Source organism: Hemibagrus wyckioides, linkage group LG09 (assembly GCF_019097595.1).
Source record: "Hemibagrus wyckioides isolate EC202008001 linkage group LG09, SWU_Hwy_1.0, whole genome shotgun sequence".
NCBI lineage: Eukaryota > Metazoa > Chordata > Actinopteri > Siluriformes > Bagridae > Hemibagrus > Hemibagrus wyckioides.
The window spans coordinates 14,863,540-14,877,761 of NC_080718.1; the positions used below are offsets into that span (position 1 = coordinate 14,863,540).

Below are 14,222 nucleotides of genomic sequence, written 5' to 3' on the forward strand. Positions count from 1 at the left end.
GGTTCGATGTGCATTCATTCAAAGAAGAAGCTGACAGCAGTAACAAAAAAGGCAGCGTTGACAAAATGTTGACCACATTTGATGACCGTCAAAATTTCAAGGGTTTGACAATCAAGGGTTTAAATTAATTCTTATCTACAGTAATTTCATTATCTTTAAAAAAGTCAACATACAGGATTTCATTATCTTTAAAAAAGTCAACATACAGGATTAAAAAAAACCCCTGACATTACAGTGAATGGTCAGTCTTAAACAATGATGGTTACCGTAAGCGCTTAGATGTGCTGAAAAAAAATGTTTCTAAAGTGTCTGAAGTTTTTAAAAAATCAAATGCAATATTTTACTATATTAAATAAATCACACACAAATTATTTACATTTTGCAGCATTATTAAATATAATAACATTAATTATTAATATATTATTAACAGGTGTCACAGGTTCGATGTGCATTCATTCAAAGAAGAAGCTGACAGCAGTAACAAAAAAGGCAGCGTTGACAAAATGTTGACCACATTTGATGACCGTCAAAATTTCAAGGGTTTGACAATCAAGGGTTTAAATGAATTCTTATCTTATTCTTATTAATATATTATTAAATATATTAATATTGCTATTTTATATTAATTTATTAATATTACTATATTATTAAATACATTAATATTACTATATTATTAAATACATTAATATTACTATTTTATATTAATTTGTTAATATTACTATATTATTGAATATATTAAATATTATTAAGTATATATTATCAATTTATAAAGGATTAATTTCAGTAATTAATGTAAAATAAATAATGGCAGCAAATTCAGACAGCAAGGCAGAAAAGTGTTTGTTTTTTTGTGTAGTATATTAAAATAAACTAAGAAAACTAAAGAATACTATACAGTTAATTTAAGCCATGCAAAGGAATACAAATACAAAACGAAAAGTGGCAACTTCTGAAATCTTGACATTATTTTCAAGGGTTTATGTGTAAAGGGGGGAAAAAAGGGTAAATGAAAATCAGGTCTAAAAGGGCTAATATGCGCATGCGCGTGTTGTGTGTTTAAATTTAGCATGCACACACGTGTTGGTGAATGCGAAATAGACAGAAATAATAAAACAAGACACGTGTTTGCAAATACTGCTTGCGATTTCTTTCGACATTGTCCGGAAAACACTTCCATAAAGCTGTTGTTTAGGCAAAACAAACAAAACAAAAACGCACTGTCTTGGAGACTTTTTTTATAACCATGCTAAAGCAGGCGCGTGCAGACCTGTTAGCCCTCCCAATGACGTCGCGCTACGTCATCAGAATTCTAACGGGCGGACTTTTCAAAATGGAGGAAAGGAAAATATTTTGGAGCGGAGCAAACCTACAACCTGTAAATGTATTTTTTAACACTTCAAGCGACGAAGGTCCAAGTTCCATGAAATGAAAAAGGATTTTTTTAATTATCGCACTTAACGAATCTTCTCTAATAAGGAGCCTAATGAAGTGAAAATGAGTGTCTCTATCGGCGACAAAATTGAGGTAAGTTGTGGAGTTTCGCGGCCACTTTAGCTAGGCTAGTTAACTTAGCTAATTATCACAATACTCAATTATCGAGCTATCCTTAATCGAATATCCGTCTGAAATTCGACGTTTACTGCAGTTTTAATGTGTGTGGCTGTGTCAGTCGATTGAGCAGTCGAGCTGGTTAGAGTACCTGAGTGTGAGCTAGCTAACTAGCAGCTTCAAGGAGAGGTAGAGAAAGAGAGAGAGAGGAAGCTCGTGCTGAAGTGAAACGGGTGAACATCTCCCTTGTGCTATAATCACCTGTGTTTACGGAGAGACGGTTTGTGTTTGGAGAATTGGGACCTGTCCTGTTGCTAGGAGACGTGCGATGGCGTCTCGTGGAGGTAAATTAGCGGGAATAGAGCCGGGATCCGTCTGATGTCGGTTTAGTAAATGTCATTGTCAGATGCAGGTATCCAGGGACGCTAACAGAGCAGGACACACACACACTCGCGGAGGGACCTGATCACTGATCACATCTTTTGCGACACGAAATTAACCCTTGTTAAACTTTAAAAGATGTTTGACGCGATTCGGTCTTTAATGCAGGATTTAACTAACAGCGGGAGATGTGCAGTAAATGATAAAATCCTCACGTCGTCTGAAGATCTTCGGATCGAGGTAGAGGCAATAACTGCTGTGGACTTGTACTGGAGAGAGAAGGATTTCGCGTGGTTCTTTGTTATTATTAACCTTTCACACACACACACACTGCAGGTTAGAGCTGAGTGTCAATGACATCTGCCTTTGATTTTCAGGACTTTAAAGTTCTCACCTTGCTCGGTAAGGGCTCCTTTGCCTGCGTCTACAGAGCCAAATCTGCCAACACGGGCTTGGAAGTAGCGATCAAAATGGTAAGATTGTCACTTCTGCTTTTTCTTTCTGAGTGTTTTTGTTGGAGCAGATGGGAGGTTACATGCGGCATATGCTCTGGATAATTGTGCTTTGAACCTGTGTGTTACCGCAGATTGATAAGAAGGCCATGCACAAAGCTGGCATGGTGCAACGTGTCATTAACGAGGTGGAGATCCAGTGTCGGTTAAAACACCCCTCAATACTGGAGGTGAGTTACAGTTCGTTAGTGTGCTGTGGTGTCAAACTAGTGAGCTGTGATTTAGCTGTCGTTACCTAACGACCATCCAATAGATATTTTAGATATTTAACACTCCAAAATAATCTTGTGAAACTGTTTGTAATGGTAAACGTAGTAATATTGTGTTACTGGAGTTAAAATGTAAAAATCTTTATTGCTACTTTGCATTTTTGTTAAGCATCTGTTGACCACACCTCCATTTGTATTTCTTTGTTGAAGCTGTACAATTACTTTGAAGACAGCAATTATGTGTATCTGGTCCTGGAGATGTGCCATAACGGAGAAATGAGCCGTTATCTGAAAGACAGGAAGAAGTCTTTCACAGAAGAAGAAGGTGATTTTTGTTTCAACCAGGAGTGTGTAGAATGCTTAAATGTCTGATGTTTAATTATTTTAAGCATTAACATGGGTTGGGAGTAATTAACCTCTGAATGAATCTCTTCCAACAGTGAGACACTTCATGCACCAGATTGTAAAGGGCATGCTGTATCTGCACACTCATGGCATTATGCACAGAGACCTGACTCTGTCAAACCTGCTTCTCACCAGTAACATGAACATTAAAATCGCCGACTTTGGCTTGGCAACACAGCTCAAGCTGCCTAATGAGAAGCACTTCACCATGTGTGGCACTCCCAACTACATCTCTCCTGAGGTGGCCACCCGGAGTGCCCATGGCCTGGAGTCGGATGTCTGGTCTCTGGGCTGTATGTTCTATGCGTTTCTGATGGGCAGGCCCCCCTTCGACACGGACACTGTCAAACACACCCTCAATAAAGTGGTTTTAGGGGAGTACAAGATGCCCACTCATGTGTCAGCTGAAGCTCAGGATCTTATTCGGCTGCTGCTGCAGAAGAACCCTGCTCTGAGACCCAGCCTATCAGCAGTGCTAGACCACCCTTTCATGACTGAGAGTGGATCCACCACAAGCAAAGACTCTGGGGGTAGTGATGGAGGCTCCATGGACAGTGGCATAGCGACAATATCTACATCATCCAATGCTACCAACAGCAGCAGCAACAGTCGACTCCACAGGAAAACCAGGCAGGTGATTGGGCAGGCCTTACCCAACCGCATGGTGCCGCTGCAATCCACCAGCTCCAGCTTTAAAGGAGAGCAGGAATGGCAGCCACATGCACCAGGCAGTGTGAGAGTTCCTGTAGATCCTGTCAGTGGAAGGCCCCATTCTCGATACCTGAGACGGGCGCACTCCTCTGATCGCTCTGGTGCTAGCTATAGTCATGCTAGGCAGGAGGTGGAGCTGGAGCGGTGCCACTCAGAGGAGGTGCTTCCTGGATCTGGTCGCATTTTCCCATCAGCATCCAGCTATCAGGACAATGGCAATGGCTATGCTGAACATGGACGTCTACCCTCTCCACCTGTCAAACAGTCTGCAAGGTAAGAGACTAGTTCAAGAGTTTAATTGGTATTGGCTACAAATTTTATTTGACAATCCAATGTCACTGAATCCCCTTAGTATCAAAAGTTTTGTTGTTTGTTTTAACCTGATGTTGATCATGTATAATGCAATTTATGTATATTATTAAAGTATTATTATACTATTATAGTAATTAGCTGTTTTCCTCTTACAGCTCTGGGTCCTCCTTTTCTGCTCCGGTGCATCCTATCAGATTACAGACAGCAGAATCTAGCACACAGCCATGGTTCAGCACAGATGGTATTTTACTTGTTTGATAGGATTTTTTTCCCCAAAATCCCATATAGCTAGAAAAGGATTTTTCATCTAAATTTTAAATGCAAGTATTCCCTTTAAGCAACAAAATAACTGTTAAAGGTAACATTAATCTGTTCTGTTTCACTTGTGTTTTTTAACTGTAAGGTTCTTTCAAGAGACCAGCAGACGTCAGCACTTACAGCAGCAGTGGTAGTTTTCATTCTGGGCGAGAGGTGGCTGGGGCTCCGCCCTCCTGCAGTGACCGACCAACAGTGAGAGCAACTAGTGGCCCTTCTCCTCAGTTATACCACCATTCCTCTTCTCACAGTGACCCTGGTCCCCTTAGACAGGACGGGTTTGGAACGAACCACTTCCCAGCACCTCAGGGCTGTGTAGATGTCCAAGCTGCTCCTCTGTCCAGGAGCAAAGCTAACGACGGAAAGGAGAGGAAGAGTCCTCTGTTTCCTCCTCTCTGTGCGGCCAGACTGAAGCCCATTCGACAGAAGACCAAAAATGCTGTGGTGAGTGCGGTTACTTTAGGGTTATTAACATATCCTCCCAGAAGGGTTTAGTAGTCATGTTTTGTATGATGTGGACCAGCATGGATTATATTTGTGCTGAATTATTTTTTTGGGGTTGAACATGCACAATATTTTAACATGTTTCCGCTTTAGGTCAGTATCTTAGATACAGGAGAGGTGTGTATGGAGCTTTTAAAAGGCCAAGGTGCTCAAGAGAGGGTCAAGGAAGTACTGAGGATATCCTCTGATGGCTCCATGGTAAAGGAATCACTCATTCATTTGTTTATTTGCTCAAATTTTCTTAAATGTAAAAATAGAAGACATTAAATATAATTCAGTGATTTGAATATGATTTGTCTGGCTGTACAGGTGACTGTGTACCAGCCCAATCAGGGGAAAGGTTTCCCTGTGCTGGATCATCCTCCCTCTCCCCCAGAAGACATTTTTATATGCAGCTATGAAGATTTGCCAGGTACTATTTTGAAGACTTAACGGGATTCTGAGTTTATGGTTGCCGTTTTATGTTGTTTGCTAAGGTTCAATTATTCGGTGTATATGTCCTCATGATCAGGGAATATTTTAATGTATGAATTGTTTTATAATTTAGAGAAGTACTGGAAGAAGTATCAGTATGCTACCAAGTTTGTTCAGCTGGTGAAATCCAAGACTCCAAAAGTAACCTTGTACACCAAGTTCGCCAAGTGCATGTTAATGGAAAACTCTCCCAATGCAGACATGGAAATGTGCTTCTATGATGGTGGGTACTGTAGTTATTTTTACCATTATAACCATAGTTATTTTTGTCTGTATCAATGGTATGCATGTACATATACATTTATAAACATGTCTGAGATGTAATAAGACCTTTATGATACACATGCAGTTCAAACTTGCAGCAGTGCCTTAGTTTGACGATTTTATTTATGCTGCTAAGAGTCTCTGTGTTCGCTTTGTCCTCATTATAGAAGACTAGTTTGACGATTTTATTTTGCTCTCCTTTTTAGGGGGAAAAACCCACAAGACAAGCGATCAGGTGCGAGTGGTGGAGAAAAGTGGCAAGTCATACACAGTGAAAGGTGATGTGGGTTTGAGTGGCAGTGTAAGCCCTGAGTGCAGACGCTACATGGAGCTCACAGATGAGGTACTACACTGCTAACGTCTTAATCCTAATTGATTTTAGGTCATTAAATATTATAAGTCATTGGTTTCCAAAGTGTGAAAGTGCTTTCTTGTACTGTTCTGTGCTTTCAGGTCAGCTGTTGTAGAACTAAGTTACTATTTACAAACTGCTGTAACTATAAAGTAAGTTCATTATGTTGGTTTTTGTGACAGGGGCACAGGATGTGTCTGTCTCTGGAGGCTGCCATCAGTGCTGAGGAGCAGCGTAGTGCTGGAGCCACTCCATTCTTCCCCATAACTATTGGCAGGTCAGTCCATAACATGCTCCCAGATCAGTCTCTAGATCATTTGTATTTCCTGTCTAGAATGACCACTGTAGTACAGTTCCCCTTCTGTTGTTTAAGCCTCACTCTTGCATATATTTCTTTCATGTGTGTTTGTCAGGAGGCCCACTAACTCTGCCTCATCCTGCCCAGTGGCCCAGCCTGCCTCTGATCAGGCTCCTACAGCTCCTGCTGAGGTTGCTCAGGTGTTCCTGAGTCCACCTCACCAACCCCACATCACCCCTTCTGTAAGACATGTGTTCAGCGTATGTTTATGATGCATTTGTGTGTATGTTCCAAACAGCAGGTAATATACTTGTTTTTTTTTTCTTACTTAACTAGATGATTTCCTACAGTGGGTCTGATTTTACAACAACTAGTTTGGCTAAAGGCGGCTCACCTCAGTCAGCAAAAGATGGATGTAGCATCAGCGCAGGAAAAGTGCTCAAGTCCATCTTTGTTCCCAACATCGGCTGGGCCTCTCAGGTAAAATATTGCTTTTTTCTCTTCAGGCATAAAGAACCACAAAACACCCCTTGTCTGAAGTAGAATAAGCATCACTGGTTAATCTTTAATACATTTATAATGTTTCTTTTAGCTAACAAGTGGAGAAGTATGGGTTCAGTTTAATGATGGGTCTCAGCTGATGGTCCAGGCAGGAGTCTCCTGCATCACATTTACCTCTCCTGAAGGACACATCACCCGGTAAAGCATCTCTATTAAAACATAATAATAATAATAATAATAATAAAAGCATTGCTTATTCCTCACCTATCTCTTACCTTGCTCAATCCTTGACTCTCTCAGGTATAAGGAGAATGAGAAGTTACCTGAGTTGGTTAAGGAAAAGCTGCATTGCCTTTCATCCATTCTGAGCCTTTTGGCAAGTCCTGCTGCACGATGCTGAGCAGCGGCACTCACACAGAAAAGACAGAGCCCATTCTGTGATTACCGTGCATGGTGAAAAGCATTCAAAAGCACTTCCTTTTTTAAAAAAACAAAAAAAAAACAACTTCATCCGCTGTAAATTCTCTTCCTGAAAATGCATTAAGTGTCTGTAAATACATTTTTAAACAGTTGTACAGATTGTTCCAAAAAATTATGAAAAGTATATATTTTTATGTTGTATAGTGTTTCTTGAACTTCTTGTATTGTGCATTTGTATTTTTTTTTTACCTTGCAACAGTGTATCCCCTGGGCTTCAATGTACAAACATATCAACAATAAACATCTGTCTGCTGGCTGATATTGACTGGTCATCTCAATATTTTATTTTTAAACTTAAAAAATTAATGAACCTGATGCCACCTCACTCTTCTAAGGGCTTTGTTAATGAAATAAGTATTATATAACGTTTTATGGGGAAAAAATATTAGAGGAAAGAAAAAAGTAATTCAGTCACTCATCTGTTAAAGGCTGGTTGGGCCAAAGCATTGGATTACTACTATTCTTACATTAGTATGAATATCTGCTTATGGTAATATGGTGCCTTCCAAGTATTTGGAACAACAAGGTCACTGTCACTTTTTTTGCTCTATACATTTGGGTTTGAGATCAAACTATGAATTTGAGATGATGGATCATTTACAAGACATTACAGAGTGACGATAGATCTCATTTTTATACAGCTGAGCAATTGAGGGTTAATGGCCTTCCCCAAGAGCCCAACAGTGGCAGCTTGGTGGACCTGGGATTTGGACTCACAATCTTCTGATCAGTAGTTCAACACCTTAACCACTAAGTTACTGCATTCAAAGAGCGGAATCTGAGCCTTCCTTTCTTGAGAAATGAAAAGTGGGGAAATTACACAGAGCCACTGAACAAACATGGGATGTCCTTAGAAAGAAAAAAAAAATGCTGTACAAATAAGCAGACACTGAACAGGTTGGCCAAGGAAAACATCACTGGATGACAGACATTGCATAGCTGTGAAGAAAAACCCCAAAACATCAGTCAGTGACATCAACTTCCTCCACAGGGCAGGGTGAAGGTATCACAATCCACTGTTAGAAGCAGACTTTAAGAGCAGAAAAATAGAGGACATACCACTTGATGCAAACCCATCAGCAGCAGTAAGACTCAGAAGACCAGATTGGAATTCACAAAGAAATACCGAGAAGATCTGCTCATGATCCGAAACATATGAACTCATCTGTGAAACATGGTGATGTCATCACTTGGATTTGCATAGCTGCTTCTGGAGCAGGCTTACTAATCTTTATTAATGATGTAACTCGTGATGGTGTCAGCAGAATTCATTCAGAATTTTACTGAGACATTCTGTCTGACAATTTACAGAGAAATGTATCTGATCTAATTACAAGGAACTTTATCATGCAACAAGACAATGACCAACTCAACAGAGGACTTCATCAGGGGGAAAGTCCAAGATACTGACCAGACCTTAACCCAACAGAGCAGCATTTCACCTCCTGAAGTGGAGACTGAAGGGAGAAACCCCTGAAACAAACAACTGAAAGAAGCTGTCTGGAAAAGGATCACAAAAGAAGAATGCAACAGTTGGTGTGATGTAAGTTAGTTGCTGACTTGATGCAATTATTGCAAGCAAGTGATATGAAACCTAATAATAAGTATTATTTACTTCGATTTATTTTAACTGTTCCTATATTTTTCTCACCTAAAGATTTAATGGTCTGCCACCAAAGATGCCATGTTACAATTTGTTTAATATCGTCACAGCTGTAAATATCAGGAAATGAAAGTTGATGGATTCTCATATTCATCTTTTTCAATTCAATTTATTTGTATAGTCCTTTTAACAATGGACATTGTCTCAGAGCATTTTTTTTTAATATCCCCACTGAGCAAGCCTGAGGCGACAGTGGCAAGGAAATACTCCCTGAGATGATATGAGGAAGAAACCTTAAGAGAAACCAGGCTCTGAAGGGAACTCATCAACATTTGATTGACACCGGACAGTAAATTATGTAACTGTTGATAATGTCCTTTCTACAACAGCTGTAATCAGTGTAGATTCATTATTGACTTAGCACTAATTCCTTACTTTTGAAGAATGCCTTAAGTGGAAAGAATTAACCATAACCAAAAGAATTAACCTTACCATTCCAATACTTTTAGAGAGAACTGCATATCGTAGACACATTTCATATTAAATTTGCAGCAAAATTGTCATTTAGGAATTGGCTAAGAACAACCTTTTCATGTCAGCATTCCCTTTTCAAACTCCTAAACGTTAGGAATGACAGCATATGGGAAAAAATGTTTAAAAATGCTTGTGGCAGTTTTTAGGACTTGATAAAAACGAAAGAAATTATAATGCAATATTTTGTGCAAATTTAATCCAATTAATTAATTATTATCTCGTCATCATGGCACCTGTAAGTGGGTGGGATATATTAGACAGCAAGTGAACATTTTGTCCTCAAAGCTGAAGCAGGAAAAATGGGCAAGCATAAGGATTTGAGCAAGTTTGATAAGGGCCAAATTGTGATGGCTAGATGACTGGATCAGAGCATCTCCAAAACTGCAGCTCTTGTGGGGTGTTCCCGGTCTGCAGTGGTCAGTATCTATCAGAAGTGGTCCAAAGAAGGAACAGTGGTGAAGCGGTGACAGGGTCATGAGTGACCAAGGCTCACTGATGCACGTGGGGAGTGAAGGCTGGTCCGTGCGATCCGATCCAACAGACGAGCTACTGTTGCTGAAGAAGTTAATGCTGGTTCTGATAGAAAGGGGTCAGAATACACAGTGAATGATGGATCAGGGCTGTTTTGACAGCAAAACGGGACTATATTAAGCAGGTGGTCATAATGTTATGCCTGATCAGTGTAAATCATTTGATAGTGCAATTGCGCTACCTAGAGGACATACAGAAGAACAAAACAGAAGTCCCTGTGTTAGCCAGCAGGAGGCGGTATGTGTGTGTGTGTGTGTGTGTGTGTGTGTGTGTGTGTGTGTGTGTGTGTGTGTGTGTGTGTAGTCATACTGGCTGTATGACTAAATGAGGCCGGCCTTACGTCACGAGGGTGTGATCAGCCCAGGGGTTCACTTCGCAATTTTAGCGCGACTGGACTTCATATTTCATTTTCTGTTGTGTCTCCTCGTGCCTGATTACGACCTTCACCGGGACAGATCATGAAGGATCACGTGCAGCCTTCCAGCTAGCTAACCCGTCAGCTTTATCCGGCGGAACGGGAGATGTCTTCGCTAGCTAGCTCGGTAGGTAACTGAACAAGTTTGGCTCGATTTCCGATACAAAATGTGGGCCGGTGGTGTGAAACACAACGTGTAAAACAGAGCCGTGTCTTATTTTCTAAAGCCATCTCACGTCACATGACGAATTTAACGGCTCGAGGGAGAAAGACAGCGATGCATTATTATGTTGCCGTTAGCTGGCTACGCTATATTTGTTACTCATATCAAACGGGGTGAGAAAAACAAGTTAGCCAGAGCCGACATTTGAGAAATGCACCGAACAGCCGAAATGAGAGATGGTGTGTAATGTATCTAGTGCTTTCATTGTGCTGGAGCGTAATTATTGCATCCACACAGTTTCTTGGTCATGTCTGTTAGCGATTAAAGGTTAGCATTTGAACTGGAGCAGCCTCATCACTTCACTCAGCACTGACTGGGATTCATGCTGAACTCAGAGCTTTATAGCTCTGAAACCATTATATAAATGTCCCTTATTAAGCTCTCTGTACACCCGTCTATCATCCGGTAGCAAGCTAATCAGCTCTCTTGCCTTGTCTTGACAGGGTTGTGTGTAAGTGAACGGTTTCCTGTAGAGTCTCCGGAGCGCTTAACGTCGAGTCACAGTCACATCTGGACGGAGAGACATGCAGACGTTTTTGCGGGGAAAACGCGTGGGCTACTGGCTCAGCGAGAAGAAGGTGAAGAAACTCAATTTTCTGGCTTTCGCCGACATGTGCAGGTAAGCTTTTAGCATAATTAACCTGTTACTTTGATGCACGTACATGAAAATGAGAAACAGTTAACTTGTTGCTTGCTGGAGCTCCGGTTGGTGTAAATATATGGTTTTTATGCAGTGTTCACGTGCTCCCGGAATTAGAGTCAGAAAGAGTTCACTGAACATCTGTGTTAATCGCATTGAAGCGAAGAAAATATTTTGATACCTAATTGTCCATCCTGGTTATAACATTTTTTTTTTTTACACTTTACGTTGGATGAATATAGATAATTATTTTTTCCAAACTATAACCGATATCTGAGGAGCTCGTGAAGGTAGCATCATCACAAGCTCACTCATGCACTACACAGCTGTCCATCATGTCCACAGGCTACTTTCAATTTATCCTTTAGCAATGGCAAGAAAAATGTCAATATTCGTCATTACCATAATGGACTAACTTGATCATAAGTAACAGAAACAAGACAAGTTGAAAAATGATTGCTGATCACATGCATAGATTTAAAGGACCTGCATTAATAAATCTCATCTGACTTAATAATAGACACATTACACAATCTCATCAGGGACAGACGAATGACACGGTGAACCTTTTCAGAGGTTGGGATTGTGTAATTTGTCTCCCTTCAAGGAAGATTACATGAAGTGTGCTGTTCAGTCATCAGATTCAGTGGCATATCTTATTATTAACTGTTAGTACTGTTCTGGTGAATATCATTGTTCCTTACATAATGATGTAAAAGGAAAAAAAAGTGCTGGTGAATTTTATTACCTGGCTCAACAGTTATCAGATGTTTTGCAGGCAGAAATATCTATATATATATATATATATATATATATATATATATATATATATATATATATATATATATATATATATACATATATATTAATCACAGTAGGGAAAGATACAGTTGAATGCAAAATAATTTGCACCCCTGGCCGAATAACATATTTGATTTGATTGATTTTTTTGAAATGAGTACGACTGCAGCACATTATTTTAGAAAACCTTCCCGTTTTTTTAGGCTTGTAGCTCCGTGTGCCTTTATTGAGCCGTTAGGACTTGTTAGGCAAGTATAGAATCATCATTAAGAACTACCGTTCCAGAGCAAGAGATATAATCTTCAGACCTCGTGTTACAGACATGGGAGCCGAAAATGAAAATAACTGATGTCTACAAAGCAAAAGAAGACATAAAAACATATCAATATGCTTCCAGCTCACAATTTCTACTTGTCTGAAATGTCATTAAGAGAGAGTGGAAGTCGAGGCAAGAGATGGAAGACCAAATAAAACTTTCAGAAAAAGTTTGTGGGGTAGTTAGGCAAAGCAAAACCTCTATTGACAGGAAGGACCTACAGGAAGGTTTAGCTGACACAGGAGACATAGTGCATCATTCTACTCTGCAGCATTGCTTGCACAAGCATGATCTGCATGGAAGAGTCATCAGAGGGAATATCTTACTTGCAACCTTATCAGAAAAGTGAATATCTGATCTGTGCAAAGCAAATATTAGATATACCAGAGACATGCTTACCAATGTATATTTAGATGGTTAAAGGAGCAGCGATTTTATAAAAGGAAAACCTTCTCAACTGTTAAGCGTTGAGGTTGCTCTGTTGTGCTGACAGCTCAAAAATGTCACAACTAAAAGTGTTCTGGGAGGAAGCGTTGGTTAAAAATCATTAAACAAGACTCCCGACTGGCTTCAGAAAGCATGTATAAGCTATGATATATGCCATTAATGGTGTTATTGTGTACTGATTTAGCATGATGTACAAACTTTACCACATGCCACACTTGCTGTTTTATTTTTTATTTAATTCATAATTGTAAAATAAATATTACAATTTATTTAAGTCCATCAAATATTTAAATCTTTAATATTTGTAGAAAAATATTATTCTTTAGAATAGTTTGCTGCAAAGGTTGTGTCATTTCACTGCTTGTCATGTAATTTGGCCAGGAGTGTCCAAACATTTTTTTTTTGTCTTAAACACTGTTTTAAAAAGGTGTAGATTCATGGTGACGTTATTTATATAGGACCAATCAATTATGTCTGTAATAACTACTTTATTAGGCTCTATCTTCATAGCGAGAACCACATCTCTAAATCGGCATCATCCTAGATCCTGTTCGTGTCCATCAGTGTTGTAGCAGCAACTTCTCCAACAGTACAGGAGAACAGGTCTATCCTGCATCCTCATAACAATTTCTAAAGCATTTGTTGCTGTAGGTTAGCTCCCAGATTGTCTGTGTCGGATCACCACGCACTATGCTTTGAGTTGTGTATTTTATGGTAATGTCTGGTGATTGGCTTATTCACCATAGCGGAGCCGTGTTAGTCAGCATTCAGGGAACGAGAGCAAAAGAAACCTGAGTAAGCACAACGAGGCCAGGTGAAGAGCGGGTTTTGTGCTGAGGTGCTGTGTGCAGTGTTTTTTTGTGGCCACTGAAACATGAGCAAACAGAATTGTTGGCTCGACAAAAGGTTCTGGCTGCATGTGGGTGAGTGTGTGTGTTTGTGTGTGGTGTGGTGTGTCTGAAAAAGAGCTCCTATAACCCACATTTGGACGTTTGTGTGAGTGCGACTAACTCTGTTTCACACTGCAAGCTGTATCTCACTGTATCGCTCTCCAGCTCAATGAATAGTTATGTAATGTGTGGAACAGGCATTGCCTCTGATTAACTCAGAAAAGGAGTGTGTGCAGAAAAGAGAGAGAGAGAGAGGGGTGGGAAAGGGGAGAAGGGATCAGAACAATGTGATCACTGTGAGCAGTGAACATTTGTCAGTCCCTGGATGACAGTGTTGAATCGTATATCCATGTATTTTTGATTAAACTGTTCAAGCAAATAGTGTTGTGCTGAATTTGTAGTTTTGGATGAATGCTGCTGGACTTCTTGCTCTTTCAAACCCCATAGCATTGAAATGTATATTTATAAAATCATTACATATTTTTAGGTATTTGGCTGACACATTTCTTTTTTTATCAGGAGCGACTTATAAGTGGGTTTATACGAGAATAACCAG

General features: G+C 39.8%; 2 protein-coding genes across 2 annotated transcripts in view; both read left to right on the forward strand.

The window, feature by feature from the left end:
* The first annotated feature begins 1,157 nt into the window (after positions 1–1,157).
* plk4 (polo-like kinase 4 (Drosophila)) lies at positions 1,158–7,525 on the forward strand. Its single transcript, XM_058398319.1, has 16 exons — positions 1,158–1,524; positions 2,307–2,402; positions 2,516–2,611; positions 2,861–2,975; positions 3,091–4,039; positions 4,234–4,319; positions 4,482–4,837; positions 4,991–5,095; positions 5,207–5,309; positions 5,445–5,594; positions 5,842–5,978; positions 6,170–6,264; positions 6,401–6,527; positions 6,622–6,765; positions 6,878–6,984; positions 7,087–7,525. Exons 1-16 carry the CDS (start codon positions 1,495–1,497, stop codon positions 7,184–7,186), a joined length of 2,796 nt encoding a protein of 931 aa, XP_058254302.1. The 5' UTR covers positions 1,158–1,494; the 3' UTR covers positions 7,187–7,525.
* Positions 7,526–10,251: 2,726 nt separating this feature from the next.
* Positions 10,252–14,222, forward strand: part of itpk1b (inositol-tetrakisphosphate 1-kinase b) — a 32,161-nt gene continuing 28,190 nt past the window's right edge. Inside the window, exons 1-2 of the mRNA XM_058399698.1 lie at positions 10,252–10,476; positions 11,016–11,191. Coding sequence (XP_058255681.1) covers positions 11,097–11,191 — 95 coding nt within the window. The 5' untranslated portion in view covers positions 10,252–10,476; positions 11,016–11,096. The remainder of the gene's footprint in view (positions 10,477–11,015; positions 11,192–14,222) is intronic.